Source organism: Chlamydotis macqueenii, chromosome 2 (assembly GCF_036417535.1).
Source record: "Chlamydotis macqueenii isolate bChlMac1 chromosome 2, bChlMac1.mat, whole genome shotgun sequence".
Lineage (NCBI taxonomy): Eukaryota > Metazoa > Chordata > Aves > Otidiformes > Otididae > Chlamydotis > Chlamydotis macqueenii.
In genome coordinates this window covers 34,507,451-34,533,153 of record NC_141557.1, presented here as the reverse complement: position 1 = coordinate 34,533,153, position 25,703 = coordinate 34,507,451, and the positions used below count along the sequence as shown (strand labels likewise).

The 25,703-nt window shown below is 39.5% G+C and overlaps 1 protein-coding gene across 1 annotated transcript; it reads left to right on the top strand.

Moving 5' to 3' along the window:
• Positions 1–25,703, top strand: GSDME (gasdermin E). The gene is made up of 10 exons (XM_086741624.1): positions 1–120; positions 2,441–2,671; positions 3,788–3,980; positions 13,643–13,814; positions 14,829–14,949; positions 19,184–19,372; positions 21,356–21,483; positions 21,601–21,784; positions 23,285–23,358; positions 24,168–25,703. Exons 2-10 carry the CDS (start codon positions 2,461–2,463, stop codon positions 24,396–24,398), a joined length of 1,503 nt encoding a protein of 500 aa, XP_086597750.1. The 5' UTR covers positions 1–120; positions 2,441–2,460; the 3' UTR covers positions 24,399–25,703.

Below are 25,703 nucleotides of genomic sequence, written 5' to 3'. Positions count from 1 at the left end.
TTGCAGGTACAGCTGCATCAGCAGATATGCTCCTTGAAAAGACGTTCCCAGCACGGCGAAGTGTGGGAGTCACTGACATTGTCATTCTGAGGGTGAAGGCAGTCCCATCTCTCCCACCTGGTGAGTCTCAGCAGTCCTCATAAGCACTCTGTGGTCTTTCCCACGTGTCCTTTTTGCTAGTCAAAAGCGTGGTGACTGGAAGTGAAGACAAACCACCATGCATCAGAAGTTTTATAGAATGGCGTTAATGGTTCTCATGAGATTTAGTGAGTGTGTAGCAATGCCAAATCATAGGAACAGCTTTTTGCAATATCATAAACTCCTCAGAAATTACTGGGCCTGTTTCTTTTCCAAGGCTATGCCCACATGAATTTTGAGAATGATAATTTTCTTGATGGTCTCCTCCATTACAAATTAATCATCTGGTTGGTTGTGAAATTCAATGTCATGGAAAAGAAACTCCAGGGAAAAAGAAAACTAGATTTTTTGTTGTTGTTGTTGGGGGAGTTTGTTTTTCTACTGTTTGGGTTTGTGTTTCTACTCTTTTGTTTTGTTTTTCTACTGCGGTGGAGCTGCATTGCTTATTCTGTTAAAATTTTCTCACTGAGGTTAAAACCAGGGAAATCAAGGAGAAATTTAAGACTGAAAAAAATCAGTCTCAGTTCAGAGTTTAGGAAAAGGTCAGAGAACAAGAAGGTCAGTGGAAATATTCTCAGTGCACATAGCTGGGGCTGTGCTGCAGGTTTGTTGCAGCCACAATTACAATGAAGGTCCCAGAAGACTCTTCAGTAAAATGTTATGTGACTTTGACATTGTTCAAATCCTTTCTGTGCAGGTGTTTTTGAGAAACATCCTTTGCTTTCTTACATAGATAACTAAGTTTGGGCCATAGGGGTTTCATGAGGAGGTAGATACCTCAACATGAAATATTATCTGAAGTGAGATTTGGGAAAAGCTAACGGGAAGGTAAGTTCCCATCCGCAAAAAGACTTTTTTCCTCTGTCCTCCAACTAATACTAAAACATAGAGCCTATGGTCCAGCCACTAATGTCTTTATTCAGTTTTCCATTTTCTCTCAATAATCCTGATTGCCCACTAAAATATCAATTTTTGTTTGAAGTCTATTCTTAGTTATTCTGGCCTGCAGAGCAAGACAGGTAATTAATCATGAATGTTTGGATACCCAGCTAAGACATCTTTTGATGTTAGTTGAACTTCCCAGTCAGTGTCACCTGGGGGTTTCAGAGGAATGCTACCAACTTTAAAAAACAGATTTAATTCTGGAAATGTCATTAGATCAAGTAACACAGAGTTGAAGAACTAAAAATCATTAGATTTTTTTTTTTAAAAGATAAAAAAATAGTTTATTAGACTTGAGTGTTTAGCACTTGTGAATGGCAATTTTTACCGTTTCTCCCATGAGTTTAGCCAGTTTCCCTTATTGGAAAAGTTCCTTGTGAATACAGCAAAATGCATTACTTGGGATAAAGAAAACCTTACACAATGAGAGATGCCAACATTTTTTAATTTAAGACATTTAAAAGCTAGAATAAGATAATGTATGTAGCTGTTTAGCAGATATGAATAAGAGTTGCAAATAACATGTTCAATTTAGCTGTAGTTATGCTAATGGAAAACAGAAAATTGGGAAACATTGGAAGTAAAAAGATTCAGAAAGAAAAAAATTAATTGGGGCTTTCCAGGGGCATAGTTCAGAAACAAAACTTAGTGACAAAGATGCCAACACAAATATTTGTTGCTTTTTATAGAATAATTTTTATTATCCCTCTATGTGTTTACTCACTATGTAAAAGATCAAGATAATTTGTGTGAATGATACCCAATTACTTTATATCGAGTAAGATAATTTAGTGTTGGGTAATAAGGACTCTGCGAGAAGGCAGAAATTCTCTGCCATTGCAGCAGTGCTCTCCTCATTCCAGCCAGTCTCTGCAGGGTGCTCATTAGCAGATTATTTTTCTTAGAATTTCAGGTAAGCTGTGTAAGTTTTTTTTCCTCCCTAACAGATTAATTACCTGTGAGTGTTCCTTGAAGAAACTTTTCAGCTGTAGCTTGGAATATTTATTTTCTCACACATTTTTTTTTTCTTTCTTTGTTACCTGCATGATAATAAATTTCATGCGTTATTCCTGTAATGTTTAAGCCTTGCATATTGTGTTTGCAGTGCATCATTCTTTGCTTTTCACTGTTGCTTATTTGAAATTTTAACTAACCTTTTTTCATCTGTTACTGTGAAAACCTTTTTACTTTGGATAAGTAGTATGAACTGTCATGATTCCTAGCTCAGAGTGGAGAAGACAAGGTGGAAACAGTAGCTGTTCCTGCAGTAATACCAATAATATGAAGAACTTCTTAAAGTGACTGTGTAAACATTTAACTTCACAACTGTAGTTGTTGATAAACAGATGTATTCTTTCAGGCTTTAATTGATTGCCAAAGATGTTTGCAAAAGCAACAAAGAATTTTGTGAGAGAAACTGACAGCGGAGGTGACTTGATCCCTGTCTCCCACTTGAATGCTTCAGACAAGCTGCAACTTCTGAGCTTAGTTACAAAGAGGAAGAAATTCTGGTGCTGGCAGAAGCCCAAGTATCATTTCTTGACAGTCAGTCTGAGTGATGTGCTTACTGAAGACAAACCGATAAAACCAGGTAAAGCGCTATTATTGCAGATAAAAAGAATGCAAAGCCTGATCTTTTTTGTTGTTATTCTTAATTGTGTTACTAGAGGGCTACTTTCAGAGGAATGCTCTGAAGTATTCTCTGTCCCTGAAAATTAGGTGACTAGATCTTTTCTCACTTGAGTATTCATTTAACTAAAACCAGTAGTAATAAATATTTGGGGTTTGGTTTGGTTTGGTTTTGTTTTGTTTTTAAGAAAAAAAGAGTTTTGCCTAGGTAGACTACTGAAATTGTGTGCTGAAGGTTGTCGAGCCGTACAGTCCTACTGTTTGATAACAGTGCTGTCTGCAGCCACAGGAGCTGCCCTAAAATATTTTTGGGGGATTCCAGCATGTGATAGTAGCGTGAAACTATACTGTGTTCCAGGTCAAAAAGCACTGGATAAACAGTATATTATTGATGACAGCAGCCCAGGGAATGCTTGCACAGGCAAGGCCAAGCAAGTTTTACCACCACTTCCTTTCTTCTTGCTCAAAAATGGTTGGCCCTTGTACTTCTTTTTTAACTGGGTTTTAAGATTAACAGTCTGGAATCTCATATTTCTGGGCATGTCACAATTCCATCCAGGAAAATAGATAAGTTCCTAAGTTTAGATGCTACTTGTAGCTGGCTCTTTGGTTTATAGGTGTATAGGATTCAGAGTTGTTTTAAGCCAATTAGATCCTTGATTGGTTTTCAGTGAGCTTTGGGACATCCCTATAATGAGATACGTCAGAAGAATGTCAAAATATTAATCCTATTTTACAAGCAGGTCTGCTTTGTAGTTTTTCTTTGTAGCTGAAGTAAGTTTCAGTCATTGTTTATAAGTCTTCCATAGCATTTGAGCTCAGCATTTCAATCACCTTACATTTTCCTAAAATGGCAAAATATATGAAAGATAGTGGAGCGAAGGTGATGAAAATATGAAGGAAGCAGAAGTAAGAGTTGCAGAGCTGTAAATTTCATTATTTACCTACTCAGTACTGTTTCTTGCGTTCACTAACTTGTCCTCATCATATTTTCTATGAGTTTCTGTTTTTCCAATCACTTCAGGACCGTTTCAGCACTTCTCTTCACAGGTAGAAATTACTTTTATTGCTTTCCTAGTAATTGTGGAGTCTGACTTTGCAAAATATATGGGGAAGTTTGAAGATCTTGTTCAAGGACGTATTGAAACTTCATTTGGAAAGATTAGCCTGGGAGCTGGAGGGAAGGGCTATGTGGAAAACCAGTCCTCATTTGGAAACCTGAGGAAGCAAGAGATTGACTTGCAGCAGCTTATGAAAGACGTCAAGGACAGGTATGTTTTTAATGTGGACATTGTAATGGCCAGGAAAGATTACTGAGCTGAAAAGACATGGGCCAGCTGTGATCACTGAATCATTGATTCTGCAGTGTTACCAGAGTTTGATAATTATTTTTAGTGTAGGCTCTCATTTTCAGGTGATAAATCATATATACAAAAATGAAAATTTCCAGATTTTGAAAGCTTGATGGTCAAACCTTTCCTTTTCATTTTAAAAACATCTCTCTGCAATTTTATTTTACATATTTGCATTAATTATCATGTGGAACAAGAGCAAAATTCTCCCTTCTTTGGGCGACTGTACTGAGGTAAAAAAAGAAAAAATTCTTGTGGAAAATAAATTGATTGGTTTCTCTGTCTTACTGGGTGTCCACATTTCAACTGGGATGATGTTAATTTTCTTCTCAGTAGCTGCAGTGTTTTGGATTTAGTATGGGATTTGTGAAGAATGTTGATGATACACTGATGCTATTAGTTGTTGCTAAAGAGACCAGGAACACTTTCAAGTTTCCCAGGTTTCACTAATGTGCAGGTGCAGGAAGCTGGGAGGGGTATAGCCAGTACAGTTGATCCAGACTGGCCAAATAGAGTATTCTATGCCATAAACGTCATGCTCAATATGTACGTGGGGGTTGGCCAGTGAGCTGGCTCGCTTTCTCTTGCTGTGCGGAATCATTCCAGGATCATTTTCAGGTTTTCATTCTATGATTGCTGCTTGGGACTGGCTATATCAGTCATCAGGTGGTCAAGTGATGAGATACTGTGCATTGTTCATTTTATGTATTTTAGTATTCCAGTTATTATCACTTTTATCTTTTTCTTTGCTATCCTAGTGAACTGTCTTTATCTCAACCCATAAGTTTTCTTTTCTTACTGATTCTCTCCCCCATCTCCCTGGGGAGGGTGAGTGAGCAGCTGTGTGGTACTCGATTGCTGACTGGGGTTAAACCATCACACTGGAACAAATGCTATAGAAACTGAATAGAGAACTACTGATGTTCTTGTAAGCAGGCTTTATAGTTTTGTGTGTGTGTGTGTGTGACTGTGCTAGAAAATTGGATTGTTTGAAGTTGAAGGAATATCAAAGGTAAGCAAGCGTAGTCAATGTATGTTCTACTAGCTGAAAAAATACAGTTTATAGATCTACTGCTCACTGCTATACATTGTAATGGCTGAGAGGAGCTGTAATCTTTAATTTTACAAGGTATGCAACACTTCCTGTCCTACTCTGAAATCGGATTTATTTAATCTTGCAATAAGACCATCATTGACCAAAGCCTGCTTGGCAGCCAGCTGACACGGCAGGGGTCTGCTCTGTATTGCAAGTCCTGACTTGTGGGAGATGAGGGTGGTTTGTTTGTGACAGCGTTGTACCCTAGGTCTGTAGCAGGTGGTGTAATGCATTTTAATAGCCTTTGCTGATGCCCTGAAGATAAAGATGATGGGGTTTTGTTATCAGTGCAAAAGTTGTCAGAAGCAGTGTAAATTTGCTTTAGATACACTGATGTTCTAGAAATAATCAATTCTCCGTTTTCAGAGGAACAAATGTCTACTGTTCTTCTTATTGTGAGAATTAACAAGTCAACAAACTTATTCTAATAAGGCATCTTTCTATCTTTGTACTAAATACCCTATTAAAAGCAGAAAATACTGTGCTAAATGTATGTACCAGGCCTGTGAAATTAGGATGCATCTAGCATCAGAAAAATAGTGTCACTCAAGATTTAGAATCTTGTTTCTAGCACTAGATAAGAGTCCTATAGAAAAACAAACTTGAGTGATTTCTATTTAAATTAGTAAGCTTTTACTTAGTTTTCTGCAGTAAATTACCTACTCCGTTCAAACAAATAATCCTCTCATAGCAATTCAGATTTACTTCAGCACGTCTTGGGATTATAATCCCAAATGTAACTAAATACTTAAAAATACATTATCTTCTTTTGAGTGTGGAAAATCAGTAGCTCTACACTGATCTGAATGTAACTGTAAGTGAGGTTAATGTGTGTGCCATTTTATACAAGGAGCTTGTTCTTAGTTCATAGAAGAGATACTCATAGCTTATTAAGGCTGATGATGCAAAGTGTGTAATTGATATCCAGCCATTCTGGCTTCTGCCAGGTCACTGAAAATTATAAGGATAGCAGAATTTTTTTATTTTTTTTTTTCCTTCAGCATAATGCCAAGTTGCACTGGATATTGTGGCAATGCCTTACAAACGAAATTCCAGTTATTCATTCATAAATATTCTATAATTTCTGATGGATTGTGTCCAGACTCCAAGCTTTTGTTTCATTCATGGAGCATTGTGTGGAATTCAGGAATTTAGCATCCAGGAGTGCTGGTGCCTACAAGTTAGTGATTTTTGGATGCAAAGCATTATAGTACTAAGAGAATGTCTACCCATCAGTCCTTGTGAGATGAGAGTGTCAGCTAAGTGTGCTGGATTTCATCTAATGACATACATTGCAAGTGCTTGTTTGATCAATTATTGTTTTGTTTGTTATTTCTACACATATAGCCTAATTAATCATAGAATCATAAATTTTTAAAGTTGCAAAAGACCTTCAAGATCAGCAAGTCCAACCCATCAGCCTAACACCACCATGCCTACTAAACCGTGTCCTAAGTTACATTTTAAAATCTTAATCTTGTTCTTGTATTGTTTAAGTTAAAGTTGCAGATAAACAGCAGAAAACTGTAAAAAAAAAAAAAAAAAAAAAAAAAAAAAAAGTCAAAGCTCATAGGCCTCCTAAACTAAGTCATATGAGTCTTCAAGGTTCAGCAAGGTGGAAGTGCTGAGTGGCAGCAAATTGGTTTTCTGTCACTTCTTATGTGAACCTTCTGTAGGAGAATCCTACTGATCTTTTAATTAGATTCCAGATGCCGCATTGGCTCTCCTTTTCTGAAAAGGAGATGACAGCTAAAGGACGTGGGGTGAGATCCTTCCTGATTTGCAGAAGCAATGACAAATGCAGAACACAGTTATTAACATAATATGCAATGTAAAAAATAAAGTTAAACGGTACTTTTATGTATATAAACTGGGCATATTTTGTTTTACGTTATTCTTGCTTTTCATATTACATTGTGCTTCCTAATTCACAGAGTACTGTAATGTTCTGATTTCAGATCAGACCTGTGCCTTTAACTCAGTGAGATTGCTATGGATTTAAGAGTATATTCCATCTTCTATTTTAAGGCTTTTGATACTGTCTGCTGTATGATCCTCATAGAGAAGCTGATGAAGTATGGGCTGTATGAGCAGACAGTGAGGTGGATTGAAAACTGGCTGAATGGCTGGATCCTTCCCCTCTACTCAGCACTGGTGAGGCCGCACCTGGAGTACTGTGTCCGGTTCTGGGCTCCCCAGTACAAGGGAGAGATGGATATACTAGAGAGAGTCCAGTGAAGGGCCACAATGAGGGTGAAGCGACTGGAGCACCTCACATTTGAGGAAAGGCTGAGAGAGATCAGTCTGCTCAGCGTGGGGAAGAGAGGCTCAGGGAGGATCTTTTTGATGTATATAAAAGCCTGAAGGATGCATGCAAAGAGGACGGAGCCAGGCTCTTTTCAGTGGTGCCCAGTGACAGAACAGGAGGCAATGGACACAAACGGAAACACAGGAAGCTCTGTCTGAACATCAGGAAACACTTTTTCACTGTGAGAGTGACCAAGAACCTGGCACAGGTTGCCCAGGGAAGTTGTGGAGTCTCCCTCCTTGGAGACATGATCCTAGGCAGCCTGCTCTAGGTGGCCCTGCTTGAGCAGGGCCGTTGGACCAGAAGACCTTCGCACCTTGACTGTTCTGTATGTTCGCTTCCAGTGACAAGGATTATGAGGAGGTTATAATCTGTGTAGTTCTCATGGATTAACAAATTTGCTTGTTTTCATTAAGTTGTGTTAGGTGGTTGAAATAGAAGTCCTGAGAGGACAGTGACAGCAGCGAGATAGAAATAGGACCAAGTGGTGGCAGTCAGTCAGTTCACATCAGCTGCAGAAAATTTTGCTTGTCACCCTTCCATCATTTCATGTGAATGATTCCTAACTCTGATTAGCATATTAAAAAGCAGGATAAGTGTGATTAGTGGTATACTCTGGCATGATTGAAAGTTTAGTTGTACACTATTGCATATGGCACTTTAATATGGACTTTCATTGATTCAGCTGTTGTCCACAGTGAGATAAAAGTAGGTGGCTATTCCTAATCGGAGTGCAGTGGAAATTCAGCCCATTTTGTTATTTATTCTTTAAAACTCCTTGAGCATTTATGCATATGATGGGAAAACCATTCCATTTTCTACCAGAGGTGTGCTGCTTGAGTAATATGAAGTCACAGAATGTTATGAGGTAGGATTGAACAAAATCAATTGCATGTGTCTGTGATTTTAAAAACTATGCCAAATAGAAAGTAGAGGAACTGTCTGTCACTTGCGCTCTCGGAAGTATCTGGTATTCTTGGGGAAGGTGTTCTGTGAAGTAATTGTCAGGTTGTTCTGTAGGGAAAGTTGTGAAATGCTATCAATAAGCTGACTGTAGCAGATACTGTGTTCTGGTATGACCGTAAAAAGTAGGTTGGAGAGGTTATATTTGAAATGGATTGAAGAAACATTATGCATCTGTGCTTAGTGGAAGGTGGTAGAGTGAGGTCTGTTGGATTTTACTGCATGGCAATCATCCAGACTCCTCTACTAGAGAAGGAACAAAGCTGGGTGAAGGCTCTCACCGTGCAGCAAGCAGCATCAGACTATTGAACATTGTAAATGAAGTGGAGAAGATTGAACAAGCTGAGGAATTCTGGCTGAGCAGTGAGAGGGGTTTTGAAGTCAGTCATGTGGATGCTATGGAAGAACTTGCATTTGGGCGAGGCTGTGGGAGTGGGCCACCACCCATGTTTCTACAGCTGGCAGGGCAGGTGTGTTGAGGTCACATTGCCCAGTGCAGGACTGAAAAGGTTTTTCACTTGTGAGTAGTTTGGACTAGTGAAAATTTGTGCAAGCAGGTAACAGCGCTGATGTCAGTGTGAGGATGGAGACTACGCGCAGCAGTAGTCATTCTTTTTGGTATTTGTAGTAAATTGGCAAGCACCTTACTTTAATGTGTGGGGTGGGTTACTGAGAAGACTAGACAGGATTTGATGGAAGAATGGTCCTAGCCCCCTCCTTTGTGGATGGTTTGCTCAGAGATTCTGTGTATGAAGGAAAGGCCTTCAGTCTCAGCTGTGGGATTTAGAGCAGGCTCCTGCTCTCTCCTTTACCTGCAAGACCCTGCTCTGTTGCTAGGTGTTGTCTGTTTTCTCTTGCCTTCCATTGGTTTCTGCATTTCCTCCTTTTGTTTCTACTTCCAGTCTGCAGCAAATTGCCTTTGTGCCTCTCTATTCTCCACTCCTTTCCTCGTGGAAGAAGAAAAAGGTTGAATAAAAGTGAAAGAACCCTTTGCCTTATAGAAGAGTATTTAATCCAATTAAATGTGGGGAGAGTGAGACCAAAACCCAAATAAATTCTTTCCTGTTCATGTTTGATCTGTGACCTTTACTAGACCTTCCAGCCTAGTAAATCATTGACCTCAGGAAGGTTACTTAAGCAGAGCAAACCATCAAACAAAACACCATAATCCTTATCTTTTATATGATCTTTATCTATACAGGCTCATACTCTGTGTGTTGATAATGGGACTTAGCAAACCAACATCTCGTCGTGTTTTATATAGTGTTACTTTTGAGTACTTCAGCTCAAATGCTCAAGGTGGGAAGGAGTACGGTGATGTACTTTATTTTACAGGTCACAATGGAATGGTGAGGGCTGCTGTACAATAGATGGTGAAAGAGATGGTAAGAGTGATGGTTGTAGAACAGAAATAAAAGGTCTGAAATGTGACATGTAAAATAAAAAAAGATGCAATGCAATTTGTGTGCCTGTGTGCATATATTCTCAGGGATTTAACTCAGCCATCTCCTGTTGTTCAGATATGTTCTTGATATTCAGAATATTATGCTAACAAATGTGTTAGCTCTTGCAAAAATACATTCATGGACTCAGTGGCCATTGCCCTACAATACTTTAAGCCCTGCTTTGATTGTAAAACTTTAACCCTCTTGCATTTTGCTCTTGATGACTATTTTCAATGATAATTTAGATAAGCTGAGTATTTGCTTACCTAATGTTGTCTCCTGTTTGAGTCACTGAGAAAAAAGCCGAATGTTTAGCCTTCCACAGGCAGTGCCCCAGTAATAACTTGTGATGTGCCCACACACAACCCTGGAGTCTAACAGTGCCGGAAGTCTAGAAGAGAGCGCTTAACTGTGCTGTCTTTAAAGAAAAAGTATTTGTAGCTGTTGGTTAAGGTATGTGTTTTCAAGCCGAGTCCAGTACTCACTAAAGATAGTGGGAAGAGGAGAGCATTTCCACCACCTTTACACATCCCACTGAAGTCACTTGAATCTTGGGGCTGAGGCAGTGGCCGTGTCACTGCCACACAATGCAGCTCTGTGCACAGGATCCCAAGCTGCCTCTGAGACACAGTGCCTGTGGCAGTCCTGCATCAGGGACTGACTCTGTGATCTTACAGTGTTAGTGTCACCACGTAGCCTCCAGTGCTGCAGCAGCTCATCCAGCGCAGCCTCGGAAATTTCTTCACTGTGCCTCTTTGCAAATTTACTTATGTCTTCTAACTCTTTCACTGTGCTACTCTACTGTTAGTTCTGCGTCTGAACTTCAAACTCAGGAGCATGAGGGCGTTTGAGCCAGTCCCACCTCGGGCAAAATACTGTAGAAAAATAGATGGAAGAAAAAGTCTCTTGAATTATTTTGGTCATTCATTTGTATAGAGTTAAATCATATTCTGTACGCTTCTTACATTAGCGCTCATTCAGAAACAGCAAAGCTCTGTTTAATCTGTATTTTTCTACCTTTGATTGTTCTGTTTCTTTTGCTCCAGCTTTTGGGGATATCCAGTGAGTTTGTCATCCTGTAAACCAGGCAAAAAGTACATTCTATAAAAGCAAATTATGAATTGCTTTTGTGCTTCTTTGTTGTATTTCTTCCCCTGTGGCTTCTTAGGTCGAGTGTTAAAATTGCAAGTTCTTAGTGCATTAATTTGTATTTTCAAGATGCTTAGCACACCTCTTCAGAATCATAAATAATTATTGTGAAGTATATGATAGGCTTGATGGTCTGTTACTGTGATAACTAAAAGCTCTGGTTTGGCAGACACTTCTAAGAGCAGCAGTGTTTGTGATTGCTTGACATTTCTTCAATTTTTACTTAATCCAAAGGTTCATTGCATTCCAAGCATAAAGCATGGCTTTGCACCAAAAGAAAAAAAGTTATATTAATAATCTCAGGAATGTTTGGGGATGCTTTTCCAGTGGCTACTGCATTGGTTCAGAGGTATTTTCTTTCCCTTGTTTAAACAATCAACTTTAAGGTTTTCAGACAGTTCATTCCAACTGATTGAACTTTCATATACGCATGTAACTCTCCAAAGATCAAAAATTGCCTTAGGATATTTTTTATTTAATAAAGAACCAAGCTGACTTCAGACTTACACAGACTGCATAAATCCAAAACTCCAGAATCTAATAAATCTAAAACTTTTTAATTAAAAGTGGAGATATTTTGATTTAAATAAAGCAGTCAGGCACATATTTCTGTCATATTTTTGGAGAATTGCCATTTAGCCTTGTGAATAGCCGTTTACAGTAAATGGGAGGAGAAAAGACTGAATAACTTGAGCCAGGGATAGCAATCTTTTGATCTTCTGACTGTCTTGCTAGAGTTATCTGTTCATAGAAATTACGTCTCATCTGAGGAACTCCAATGAGTGTTTTGCAAAAGTATAATGTAATTGATACATTCTAATCAACTACCTAGAGTTAAGAAGTTGCTTTAACTGTTACCAGAAACTCTGTTAACACCCCAGAAGACAAGGTAGTGAGTTTTATTATATTTTCTTAGAAAATAATCCTTTCATATTGTTTCTGGGAGTTCACTTTCTTCTGCTCTTTCTAAGAAGAACGTAGTTTTAGAAATATCTCCCAACAGCATTTAAACACATACTGAATTATGTTGTGCAGTAGGAATGACTTGTTAAGTTGGAGGCATGGGCTGGAGATTTGAGGTCCTTCTCACAGTTAATTTTTCTTTTCAGTGTGGCAGTCCTGATCATTAATTGTAAATTGTGAGGTTATACCGATGAATAACACAGATGTTTATAGGGGGTGTTTTTTTCAGTAACCCTCTCCAGTCCCAAAACCCGTGAAATCTTTTCTGTGTTTTCTCATCCAGCCCTTTGAGGTACTTAGTCAGTGCTGATCCCACTCAGCTGGTTCAGGGCTTAAGTGAACACTGAAGCAGATCAGTGAGAGTTGGCATTGAGGCATCACTCTTAGTGTGCTGTTCATCCCTCAAGGATGATGACTCAGAATTTTGCAGCAGCGTGTCAAGGCGCTCCTTTGCCTGCACATGGGCTCTCAGAGGCCAAACCAGCATGCCTAGTGGTGGTCGTCTCAAGCTGTCCCACTCCAGGGTGAGTCTGGACATCAGCACTTGGGCATGAAGGAGTCCGTGTCACCTGCCCTGGGGCAGGTAGAAGGGCATACAAAGACAGGCATGACAGGACTGAATGGTGACAGGGAGATAAATGAGACTGAGTTTGGCTGGATGGCTGGAAAGTGGTAACAATGAGCTGTGAGAAGGAGGGGAGACTAAGGCTGGGAGCCATTAACAGCTGGTGACATCTGAGGGTAGAAGATAGCAGAGAAATCACATGAAGTGGGGCTTGTGAGCTGGCTGTGGAACAAAGCTGATATGAATGAGAAGAAGTGGGAAGAAAGGAGACTTGATCTGGTCAGGTAAGAGAGAGAGAAGTGAGAACTATTGTAAGGAAAAGTGGGGGTTGATTCCAAAGAGAGAAACTAACCAGACGGAAAGATTGCTTGCTATGTATTGCCTGACTTCCAGTAGCTTGACTGCAACTTCACTGTCTAAGCAGAGCTTTGTGATGTGTTGATAATACTATTACATTACATGCTTGTTATGTATTATGCTATTATAGGTATTTTTAGTGTGTGTGTGCATGCATAATGTATGCAGAAGTGTGCTAGGCTACAGGAATTTCATAATATGGACCATGAGCACAGGTCTTTTGTTTGTTCTCCCTGGTAACTTTTTTGGTTGAAATAATTCTTTTGAGTAAAGACTGCAGCATGTGACACATTGACTTACTGACACTGTGCTAACGTGAGACTCCAGTGAGAATGGTTAATCAGCTTCCCCTGCCATTGCCACGTTAATGTCAGTGTGAGTTCATGGTAGCGGAGGATTCAGTCCAGTGTCCATGAGCCTGGCTCATTATTTTCATGTTACACTGGAAGCTTAAAGTTGTCTTTAGTTCTTCCATGCTTTTTTTTTTCTTAGGAAATAGCCAGGCAACTGCCATTTTTGCTCAAAGTAAGAAATCAAGAATCAATGTGTGTTGGGACTGACTGTGGAATACAGATATTTGCTGCTACCAAGTAACAAAAGAGGACATAATTTTGAAGAGACTGCTTATACAGAAACCATTTTTATTTTTACAAGAAAAGCTTCTTTAAGCAATTAAGAAAATGTTTTTTCTCAATTCTAGTACTTATGTTATTAATGGCATCTTTTCGTTTTCAGAACAATAAATCTGAACAGCAGTTTACTGAAACAAGTAATAGAAAGAAAACATGAAGTGCTGTGCATCTTGAGAGAAAAGATAATAACAACTCAGAAGTGTACGATATCTGAACATACCCAGACAGAAGAAAAAATCAGCGGTGTGATTGGATGCAGTACAAAAATAGTAAAGGTAAAAGTTACTAAAAATCTGCAAGGAATAAAACATTTGCAGACTATCTGAGAAGAAATCATTATTTCTCCAAATAGACTTCAGAGTATTTTTCCTGCTTTCTAACTGTGTTGAACTCTTTCCCTTAATGTGTTGAACTCACTACACTGCTTAGTTGTGAAACTTTGGAAAGGTAAGATGTTTTTTCCTTTGCCTCACTGGGAAAAGATGGCATCTTTTAGTGTGAGCCTGGAATGTGGTTTCCGTCAACACTGTCAAATTGTGATTAATTATCTATGTAGATTCCTGCCTACAGCAAAACATAAACATATAACAATTCAGTGAAAGCTGAAGAGCAGAAAGCATTGCTGAAGTGAGTTTATTTGAAAAGCTAAGAAATCATTCATCAAAAATGTTTGCAGTGTCTGAGTTTTAGTATTTATTGAGAAGCTTTTTTTTTTTTATCATGGGAGTAGAGGTCAACTGCATTATGAGGATATCTGAAAAATTGCCTATGAATTGAGAAGGAATTACCAAAGTCAAAACATAAGCTCATTCATTGTAAGTTGTTTTTTTTAAAGCTGCACATGAATCACTTCTGTGTACAGAGTGTCTCCAGTAGCAGAAATCTGGGAGTTGCAGTTCAGCAACCCTCTGTGCAAGTGCCACCTTCCTGGTACCATTCTCTAGCTGGGCAAAAGGGTTGTTGGGACAGAAGAGGGCAAGGCAGGATACTGAAGTGGGTGCCCGTTTCCTAGTGACACAGTGTTTGATGTATGGTAAAAGCTGCACCTGGAGCTCAGCTTCGTACTATGACAGAGTAGCTAAGAGTTTGAGAGCTGCTCTTGGCGTTGTGCTTCCACCTTGCTGCTCATCTAGTTCACTTCAGAGATGTCAAATGTAATTTGTGCTTTAGTTAGACATCATGGAGAATAAAGCACATTCTTTCTCTATATTTTTTTCCCCTTAGTTAAGTCTATGTTTAAGCTACACAGTAACTGAATCAGATAAATGATGAATAAATCTGTCCTCTAGGTTTCAGTGACTGAAAATGGAAGTATGATGAAGGATGCTAGCGTGATCCTTGAAATTCCTCCTGCAACCACTATTGCCTATGGTGTAATTGAACTGTTTATAAAGCACAGTGGCCAGTTTGGTAAGTATAAAGCTCATTTTCTGTGGCACACAGTTCAATGGTGGACAGAGCTGTCTGTTGGGCAGATTTTTGCATCTCTCTGTGTATGAAGATGGTGATGTTGTATGGTTCCCATTGCCTTGATAGTTAGTTGTGCTGTGAAATGCTGTCTTCTGATTTAGTAATGCTTTTTCATTTGTTTAAATAAATAATAAACTCAGAATAACTTAGGTTTCAGGGGACTTCAGGAGGACGTCTAGCTCAAGCCCCAGCTCAAGGCAGGGCCAACTTTTGAAGTTTAATCTAAGTTCAGAGCTAGATGAGATTGCTCGTATCCTTCTCTATTCAAGTTGTGATTATCTCCAGGGACAGAGATTCCATCACCCCTCTCGGCAGCCTCACTGCCATCATGGTGAACTGTTGTTGTTTGGTTTTTTGGTGGTTTTTTTTTGTTTTTTTTTTTATATCTAATGAGAATTTCCCGTTTTTAAATTTGTGTCTTTTGCCTATTATCCTGTCATCATATAGAAGAGTCTGGCTCTGTCTTGTCTTCATGCTTCCATTAGGTAGTTGTAAACAGCAATAAGGTTCTTGCTTAGCAGTGTTTTCTTCAGGCTGGACAAACCCAGTCTCTCAGCCTCTTCTTGTACATGATGTTCTCCAGGCCCCAGCAACCTCAGTGCCTGTTTGGGACATTGCTCCAGTGTGTGAGTGTCTGTCTTATACTGGGGAGTCCAAAACTGGACACAACATTCTGAATGCAGTCTCCCAAATGAAAAATCACTTTCATCGATTGGCTAGCTACATTCTTGTCAGGACAGCCCAGTATGCAGCAGGCTTCAGTAGCGGCAAGGACACACTGCTGAATTTGTTGTCCAGGTCTTTTTCCACAGTTTTACTTTACTTACTAGCTAGTTGGCCCTCATCCCGTCCTGATGTCTTCACCTATTGGCAGGGAAAGTGAACTGAATATAAATTGAGGGTCAACCAGGAATGTTTAGACAACAATCATGCTAAGAAAAGAATTATTCATAAATATAGGACTGGAATGTAAACTTTTCTGTCTATTTTGCACTTTCTTGTATAGATTGTTCTCAGAATGGTTGCAGAAATGTCCTTGTCATGTTTCCTAGTCATGCTTTACTTATTTCAGGTTGCATACTTTCAGGTGTCAAGTTTAAAAAAAAAAAGTTGAAACTGGCTGTAGTGGGAGTAGTAGCTCTGCTCTACAGAATCACCTGGGTTTTTCTTTCTTGTCTGTACTCAGTTAAACTCCCTGACCTAAAGGAGATTTCAGGGGATGTTACGGAAGAAGGAAAGAAATCAGATGGACCCTATAGAGCTGGAAGTTGGAAACTACTTACTTGGAGAGAAACAGGAGATACATTGAAGAAATAATTAAATGCAGTTGAGATTTGAATCCAGGATGCGCTTTATTTGGATAGGAAACGCAGAAGATACTCTCCATCATTCTCCTTCAACTGACTTCTGATATTAAGGAAGTCAGTAGGTTCAGGAATAGAAGTAAATATCATGTAACCTGTAAAAAAATTCCTTATGTGTGGAATGGCTCTGACATAGACTGAACACAGAGATATGATACAGGGCATTGACTTCATGGTCGTAATAGAACTGTAATTCAGAGTAATCAGGTACAATTAAGGCTATCTGACTACGCAGGTGTATAGCTCATAGCCTGCTCGTGATTTCTAGATGGAAAATCCTGTGTCCTGCTAGCTGATAATACACGGGTCTCGTTAATGATCTGTATTTCTCTGCTCTTTTTCCACTTTTTTTTTTTCAGAATTAATGTTATGTCTTTGAAGCTTCAAAACCAGCACAGTTTGTTTCATGTTTTATCTCAAACAATCTATATCTTGCCTTTTTTTTTTTTTTTTTATTTGTGCTATCCTCCCTTGCCTGAGTGTCATTGAGAAGGTAAAGTGGAGGAACTAACAACACAATTAGGGATTTGCCAACGAGAATAAGTATGATGGAGCCTAACCTTCAACTTCTTAATATCTGAGCAGTGATCAGTGTCTGTTTATGAAAATAAAAATAGCCTTTGAACTTGTATCCAGGGACTAATGTAGTCCTTTCACATGCGACTGAATGTGACCAGTAGCAGATGTAACATAATGGGATTCTCTTCACAGATAATTAGGGAATAAGATTCATGTAAGGGGGTTTTTGTCTCTTTTTTTCTTTGACACTGACAGTGCTTGAGTTATTCTGTGAGCAAGAATGGTATATAAACTTTCTTAAAATTGTTCTAGCTAACATTACTGGACATTCTTGGACATTTTTATAAATTAAAAAAAGAAAGAAACAAATCTAATGCCTTGCTATACATGTGTGACTTGCTTCCTCTTTTATGTCTGTAAATTAAACAGTCCTAATCTTTTCAGCTTTTCTCTTCAAAAGAGTCTTTGTCTTTTGATTGTTTTCCTTGATCATCTCTTGTTTTCTTCCCCTTTTGTTAATGTTTCTGAGTAACTAACAAGATCTAGCTGCACTAGTGGAGGTTTGTCATTGATGGATGTAATAGAATTCAGTAGAGAAAATGCCACAGTATTGTGTATATTTTTTCATTTACTTGTTTTCCCTTATCTTTTTTTTTTAAGAGTGTGACAAAATTAATGAGGTACAAAAATAATTATCAGTCGTATTAATACAAAACTTTCAGAGTCCTGTATTTTCCTCTGAATCCAGTCCTGTTACAAGATTTAACAGCAGGGTCTGTATCTCTTAAAACTTTTCACATGATGCTGTGTATCGATTTATCTGCCTAGCATCATTCTGCCTTAGGAGGGCAGGTAGTTTGTTAGCACCATCTTCCTCCTTCAGGGTTTGTGTGAAAGCCTGGTTATTATCAATGAAAGTAACATGAGTGCGTTGGCCTGATGGTGCCTTAGCTGCAGAGTCTTGTTGCTCTGGCAAGTTCTTTAATTTGTGTTGATTGTTTTCTGCTCCTCTGCAGCTTGGTCTTCTCTGGGAGGAGTTATGCAGGCATAAAGGCCTCTGTCGTCTTTCTTTCTCTGTGTCAGAGATGTCTTTATCTTCTCTCCCTTTGAAAAAGCTTTTTGCTCTTGGAGTGCTCTCCATGCTTTCTCATCTGCTTTGAATGTCCTTAATTTGGTGAGACAGACTCTTACAATTGCAGGAAGGTTATATTTAGGTTTTGTGCCTGGTACATGTGAACACTGTGCTTGATTAGTTACATTATTTTTTTTTCCCCTTTGCTGTCAGGTATTACTTTAAAATTGAGTTTGTCTTGCTAGCCTGCCTGTGTTCTCCTCAGACCTGCTGCAGAATGCCAGGGGTACAGTTTCAAATCTTGTATTTGATCCAATAAAAAATAGTCAGAATAAGCATAGAACTTTGATTATATTCTGCATCTTTGGGGCACAGTATTGGACACATGAGCACAGAACTTGGTATTTCTGATTTCTCAGCACAACTCTTACAACAGCTCCCTGTGTACCTTCCAGGAGTCTCTTAGCTTCATCAAGTTGGGGGCATTGGGCTGGCAGGAAATCGGCAGTCCTGTTTGGGTGAGGTAGGCCAATGCTCATCACAAAGACAAGACAGAAAGGATAATCCAGCCAGCGTCTGTTATTTTCTCCATGAAGCTATTGCAAAGAGACAGTGTATTGCAGAGTGATTCTGTTAGCGAATATGCCTGAGTGACGTCCTTTAGAGACTCTGAAGAGCCCCCTGTTTTCCACTCATCTGGAGAACTTGAGGATGAACCTAGGGCTTGGCTGAGAAAGAGGAGTCTACCAGTGCCATGACCAGAAGAAGTTCTGTGAGGGACTCCGAATTCTTCGAAATCTCAGAAATTGCTTTCACTTGTCTCCGTCATGAGGGGATCCTGTAGGCCACATTATAGCACATCTCTCAATTGGCAGAAAATGAGAATTCATACCTGCATCTCTTGTATGCAGCATCCAGGTTTACGGTGTCGGTGAGAAGTTTTCCTGTTATTTGCTGTCTACATTACTTTTAATTCACAGGGGCTGTGAAACATTTTGTAGTTGGTAGCTGCACCACAGGACCTTGGTCTGTGCAGACTGTGCCAAACATCAGGGCTGCAGTAATGCTCAATATTTCACATGCGTAGCAACCGTTGGCATTCTTTCCATCTAGAAGAGATGAGAAATGGAGAAATCACATGCGAGAACACTAGATAATACAAGCTCAGTAATTGTATATATATTTTATTAATTTTTTAAAATTGAATTTCTAATTACAGAATTCTGTCTGCTACATGAACAGCAAGGAGGTTTTGAAAAAGAAAGCACAGAAGGCTCAGCTAATCCCCATTCAGCACTATTCAAAGATGCTTCGTTTCTCTATCAACCAGATGCTGTTGATAATGAGATGTACTCCGGGGCTAAAAACGTCATTCCCAGTGATGCTTCTTTAAGTGTACTGAAACAAGGTATTACCAGAAATGCTTTACATGATTATATTACAGTGAGTTAAGCAACATGATAGGAGGAAATTATCTGGTACAATAGTACGTAAAAAATTGTGTTAGTTCATTTTAATAGCCCTTATAAGGAACTCTTGGGGGAATGCACTGAAAGAATAGAAAAATGTACTTTTGCAGTAGGTATATGCAGTGGACTGTTCCCTAGGAACATCCTGAATCCCTTTTGTCATGAATATGTATCTTACAAAATCACATTTTTATGACAGTTCTGTTACATTCCAGATAAGCTTTACAAGATTAATAATGATTTATGCTTTCATTCAGAAAGGGTCACTGAAAATATTTTTTCATTATTTGGAAAATACGATCAGTGAAGCTTCTCAGTTAGAGGTTATTTTAAGTCTCAAAAATTACAAAGGTATCTCCCCGGCCTTCACTTAGCCTCATTATTGTCTGAGAAGCTTTATAGAGATCTTCAGTATCAACTAAGGCTGACGAAATTAAAACGTATTTTAAATAGAAGTTTGCAAATTGGTGTAATGGGCCAGGCCCAACCTGGTTGTTGTAGGGATGTGGAAGGAAGGGGCAGGATTGTCACCAGAGGAATGAAAAAAGGGAAAGCAAATCAAGGCCTCAGAACACACTTTACTTTACATCAGTTCTTGGTAGAGTTCTTACAGCTGATTCTAATGATGAACATCACTTTTATTATCTCTAAATTTCACCCTTTGTTCATGGCTGTTGAGTAGACAAACTGTGACCAAAACAGGTATTTGTTGTCCTGACATAAATCCTGTCATTCTCCAGTGCAGACTTGTTTGAAAGGAATAACTGTGTCACTGTGTGTATAAAAAACCACTTATTTGTGAAAGAATGGTATGCCACTGTTCTCGTTTAGCTTGACATATTTTTGTGCCTTTCTTGCTTAAAAGGCTTGGGGGTTTCTTTTAATTAATTAACCTGAACTGTTTCTTGGAAAAAAATAAAAAAAAATTCTTTCTACTAAAGCAATTTAAAGTAGATTTCCTCTTCTGTTATTTGTATAGACAGTCATATGATTGCATCAGGTACAAAAAACATCTGCCTGTGGCTGGGCTTTTTTTTTTTTTCTCCCAATAAAGTAATTTTTAGATATAAAAAGCATCTTTAAAGAGAGTATCTTTCTTGCCTTCTTGACTGGAGTGACATGAAGGGAAGTTTATTTTAAACAAGGGTAAGAACACGTGTATGCACGTATTTTTTGGATGTGGAAAAACACATTCCAACCTTCCAGTTGGCATTATTGACTTGAGAACTTATTTTCTTTTATCAAAGTGATAATTTGATACCATAAACTGTTTCGGTTTAGTGTCATAGTTCAATTGTGGGGAAGGAGGTGCAGAATTCTCTCGTGCTTCTGTTGTATGTATTGTAATGGATTAGTATTTCAGTCAAGAAGAGATTTTTGTCCTGATTTTTGTAATAATAATTAGGTCACGGGTGAAGGGCTGTAATTTTTTGATGCACCTGATGAAATAGGAGGACAATAACAATTTAAGATTGCAATAGGAACTTTTAATTCTGTGTATGGACTCATACCCCTGCCTTTGTAATTAATATTAAGACGTAAAGTTATGAGCAGAACTCTTCATTCTGCTTTATAAATGAACGTTCTCTGGAGATGAACTTGCAGGTGAGAAACTTAATATATGGTTAGTTCAGTAAACATTAAAGTACTGGCTTCCAAAATATTAAAAATATTGAACACTTGAATGTTGATCTGGTAGCTGTTCTTCTTTCTTAGAATTTTCATTGATGCTTCATTGGCTCATTAGGGAAGTATAATCAGATGTGTTCCAGCCTTGCATTATAACTTGTGCTGATGGAAATCAGGATATCAGGATGTGGTGATAAATGAGCTTATTAAATGCATAGCAAAAATGTTAACTGTTTTTGCTGGCATTTGTGTAGAAATACTTATTTTTACTTTTTATTGCTTTGTTGGGGAAGATCTGTCACGGTTGAAGGCTCAGTTCCAGCCCTTTGTGAAGTTGCCGGAAGACAAGCAGAGAGCTTTATATAAAACCCTTTGTGAACTCTTGCTCCATGAAGAAATGGTAACTGCCCTGGAGGACGTGGTAAGATGAAGAAACTTTTTGCTTTCTTCCTAAAAGTAATTTCAGAATAGAGCTAGCATTCTCTTTTGCTTGAACTTTTCTCTTTTCAAGAAGTTTTACTCATTCTTTTGCTTCCAGTTAGATGATATCTGCACAGGAGACAAGCCAGATCTGAAGGAGTTAAAACCTGCTCAACAAAGAGACCTCGCTGACTTCTTGCAGCTCCTAGGGTGCAGTTTACGGAGTGAGCTGTTGCAGAAATATCAGCCTCAGGAGGAAGAGCTCTTCTCAGCTGCTCACCTCCTCATCAGTGCTATCTCTGGTATGTTGTGAATGAAGAACTCTTTTTTAAATTTTCCTCTTAGAAGCTCCCTCTGTGTTAAAGCACTTCTGGCTGTTTTTGAGCAGTTGGTGAGCTGAGTGAACATAATTTGTTCTGTTCCCTCTTATGAGTTTAGTATACCATGCTTAGCATTCTTGACTGTGAATTAAATTCAGCCCTCAATCACTGACAGATTTTGCTTGTAAAATACACATTCCTCCAAGATTATTCAACTCTACTTTCTTCTGAGTGTGGGCATTTCCAGTTTGGCAAGCTCGCTTCGATTCTTACTGCGTACCAGAGTTCTTCCCACCTAAATGCTGAGAATTACAAATTAGGTGTTGTCTGCTGCGTGACAGTGTACATTGTTAAGGTGCAATCTATATTTAGCAAAAATGAATTCAACACAGAGACACTGCAATTAGCGGTTGTTTTGCAGTTGCTGTAAAAGGAGTTTAAACATAAATGTCAAACAAATGCCATCCTCACAATCTATTTGGCACCACAGTGTTAATTAAAAGCTACCTGCAAAGTCCAAGACAGCCTTTCCTGGCTTTTTTTCCTCTCTCTCACATATAAAGAATTTCCTGACATTAAGATAGCGAAGGGAAGTCCAGTGTGGTATGAGAAGTGGCACTGTGCAGCAAAATGTCAGTGTGCATCCATGTATGCACAGTACCCAGCTAGGAAAGCTTAACTCATTTGTGGGGGACAGAAAAGAAATAGAAAACAGAAACCTGCTGACGTGGTAACACTTGTCAGATGCTATTAACAGCAGGGCGCAGTTAATTGAGTGTGTTACATTATCACCTGGCTTGGACAGAATGTTTGCTGCTAACATCTAAGCATAAATGTAGCTGGATCAAGAATCAAAAGCCGGTGTATGCCTGTTGCTTCTGTTAGGAATCAGCCTTTGAGTTACGAAGTTGAAGGGCACCACAGGGATCATTTAGTCCATCTGCCTGCCTCGAAGCAGTCTCAGCTATGTCATTCCTCTCAAATTGTGTTTTTGCTGAAGTCAGCATCTCATATAGATGTTGAGAGGGGAAGTTCTTGTTTTATTCAAGGCCTAAATCATTCATCCAGCCTGCAGACACGGACTCTGGGGAGATACTTAAGGAGAAGACAAGAATGAGGAAATCCCCTTTCCTATAAGCTGCCTTTTCTCAGGGGCAGGGATAGTCAGTGCGGGGCTTGTACCCACCGCCCGTCCCATTTTGTTCTGCACTCTGGGAAGCAGGCAGGAAAGGGCTGGATCAGCCTCTTCCAAACGTCCAGCAGAGCACTTGTGACAGCTGCCCTCAGCATTGAATTGCTTTGGTCTCCAGCATCCATTTCACAAGGTGCTGTACCTGCGGGTGGGCCTCAAAAATGCAGCTCATTTGCTCAGCAGGAGAGCCCCATAACAGAGCTCACCCTTAAGAAAGTCCCCTATCCAGCAGCTGGCCCCATTCGGTGTTCACTGGAAACAGTCTTTCACTTTTAATGTTTCCTTCACAGAGCTGTCTGATTACACTCTTGTCCTGCTGCGTGCCTGCTGTGATCTTCAGGTTGTTCCAGCATTGTGTTGTTTGGTGAGTAATCAAACTGTGACTGTGTGGCGTCTGGGCCCCAGCAGCAGTAATGACTGTGTTCCCTGCCTGCCTGCCTTTCTCACCCAATAAAGATGATGTCAAGCTCCAGTGTGAAGTTAGGTGTGGGCATTGCTTAGGCAAGGTCAGAGTCTGACAGTGGCAAATGGTGCAGGTAGTTTTAGTGGAGGTGGATACCTGACTTCTAAGATGTTTCTGTATTTGGGAGATTTCATGGGCTGTGAGCAAAATTGTAACTTAAGCTCGAATTTTAGTTTACTAACAGTCTCACTAGCTGGTTTTAAAGTCTCAGTAACAGTAATCACCCGCCCTTGGGAAACAGAAATGTCGCTTTGGTAGCAGCAGCGCTTAGGCCTTGGCAAATTCTGAAGTCCCAAAACTCTGAGGCCATTCATTGAAACTGCTGAAGGAATGGGGCAGGACTTTTTTTTTTTTTTTTTAAGCTTTTTAAGCTCACTGGCAAAAATGATAGTAAAACATTGGGATATCTTGGGGCAAAGGGCATCCTACTGTTTGCTCAGAGTAAGAGTGAGTTAAGCGTGGTCTGCAGTAAAAGAAACTGAACTGGGAGAAAGGACACAGTAGGAGAGATGTTTCTCCTTAAAGGGTGCCATAGAGCTTTGGTTCTGGATGAGTTTGTCGTACTTGTCAAGGCTAATAGTAAAGGGAATCTTGCCCATTTACCGCTGCCTTGTAAGCTTTCTGGTGGTTTTGTAAGAAGGAACTGAACTCTGCACTGCTTGAAGAACATTTTTAATGTCTCTGTCTTTTGCTTTCTCTCATAAATACAGCCTAACATCGCTTCAGCTGATGGCACCGTGGCGCTGAGCAGTCCTTTGGTGGCTCCTCTCACTGACAGGGGAAGATTTGATGTCGTGCAAAGGCTGTTTGCTTCATCAAACATTAATTTGGAAATGACAGAGTCTTCTGTAAAAGCTGTAACTATGAAAGAACCTAGATTCTTCCCACTTGTTCTTTATGTTGCATTGTATGGATTTTATGCTTTAGGTGGGAATGTATAGAAGCTTTGAGTATCCAGTTATTGCTCCAGCCTGTTCTTCTGTAGCTCTGCAGTGCAGCGTTGATGTGTTTGAGCTAGCAGTAAAGCCACTCAGTTGAGTATTGACTGCAGTCCAGGCAGGTGGTACAGAGGTCAGGGTGGGCACTCTGCTCTGCCATCAGGTGTGCTGCTGCTCTGCAGTTTCACTGAGGTACGTCTGGCTGCAGTGGAACATACATAAATAAGGGGTGAAGGGGAGGAGGAAAAAAAGACAAGCCTGGAACATAAATTGAACATAGCTGTTCTGGTAGCTGTCAGATCCGCAGGGCAGTAGAAGCCTGATTGCTTGTATTAATATGCGTGGGAGAAAACTGCGGAGTACAAACTGCTTTTTGTAAGCAAGCAAACAAGCAGGCTGTGGAAATCCAGGGTTCTGCAACACAGTAAATGTTTTGCTCGTTTAAGACTTGATGTGCAGAATGCCTTCACTCTGGAGCAAGTGGCATGGAGGGCTTTCAAAGTGTTGATTAGGTTTTAATTTATGAAGTGTACTTTGTCTTTACGGATGTGAACTGCACATTGCAGGAAATAAAAAAAACCCCTCTTTTTCAAAAACTAAGACCACCTTAGGGATTTATGGCTCTGTACAGTATTTCTTTTTTCTAATAAGTTTTTACTCACATTAGCAAGTTTAAGCTGTTTAAATTGCATTCCAAACTTTCTCTCTGAGGTACAGTGATGCCTTTTGGTGTATGCACATGATGTCTCCCTGCTCCACTCCCCAAAAACGCTCATTTTGCCCATGTGACATTTTGAGTGCAGATGTTTTGCTTGTTTCCTTGACTATCGGCAAAGTGTTAGTAAAGCACTTTGTGCTTTGAGCTGCTTTGCCTTTTATCGTAATTTTTTGTAATGGCACAGAAATACAGCAGAGATCACTGTCACTATGGGCTTGGGAGAATGATGTTCCAGGTAAGTGGAGTATCAGTGCTTTCAGATAGGATTGTGAGATGGCTGACAGGCAAACAAGCAGGCGCGTGGCACCATGGTGCCTTTCCATACCCTGAGAGTGTAGGATGGCCTTGTATGCTGACCTGTTGGTGTTTCTGTGGCTCATCTGTTAAATGAAGCTGATGGTGTTGCCTGAACCTCACGCTGGTGTGACTGGAAATGTCCTCCAGGAGGATGGAAGCATAGCACTGCTTCTGGGAGTGATGTGTCTTTGTAAATGGGAAAGTCTTCCTTTGCCAATCCCTACTCAAAAGTTGCCTCTGTTACTAATTTATCAAAACTTTCTATTAAATGTTATGTCAAAACAATAGAAAAA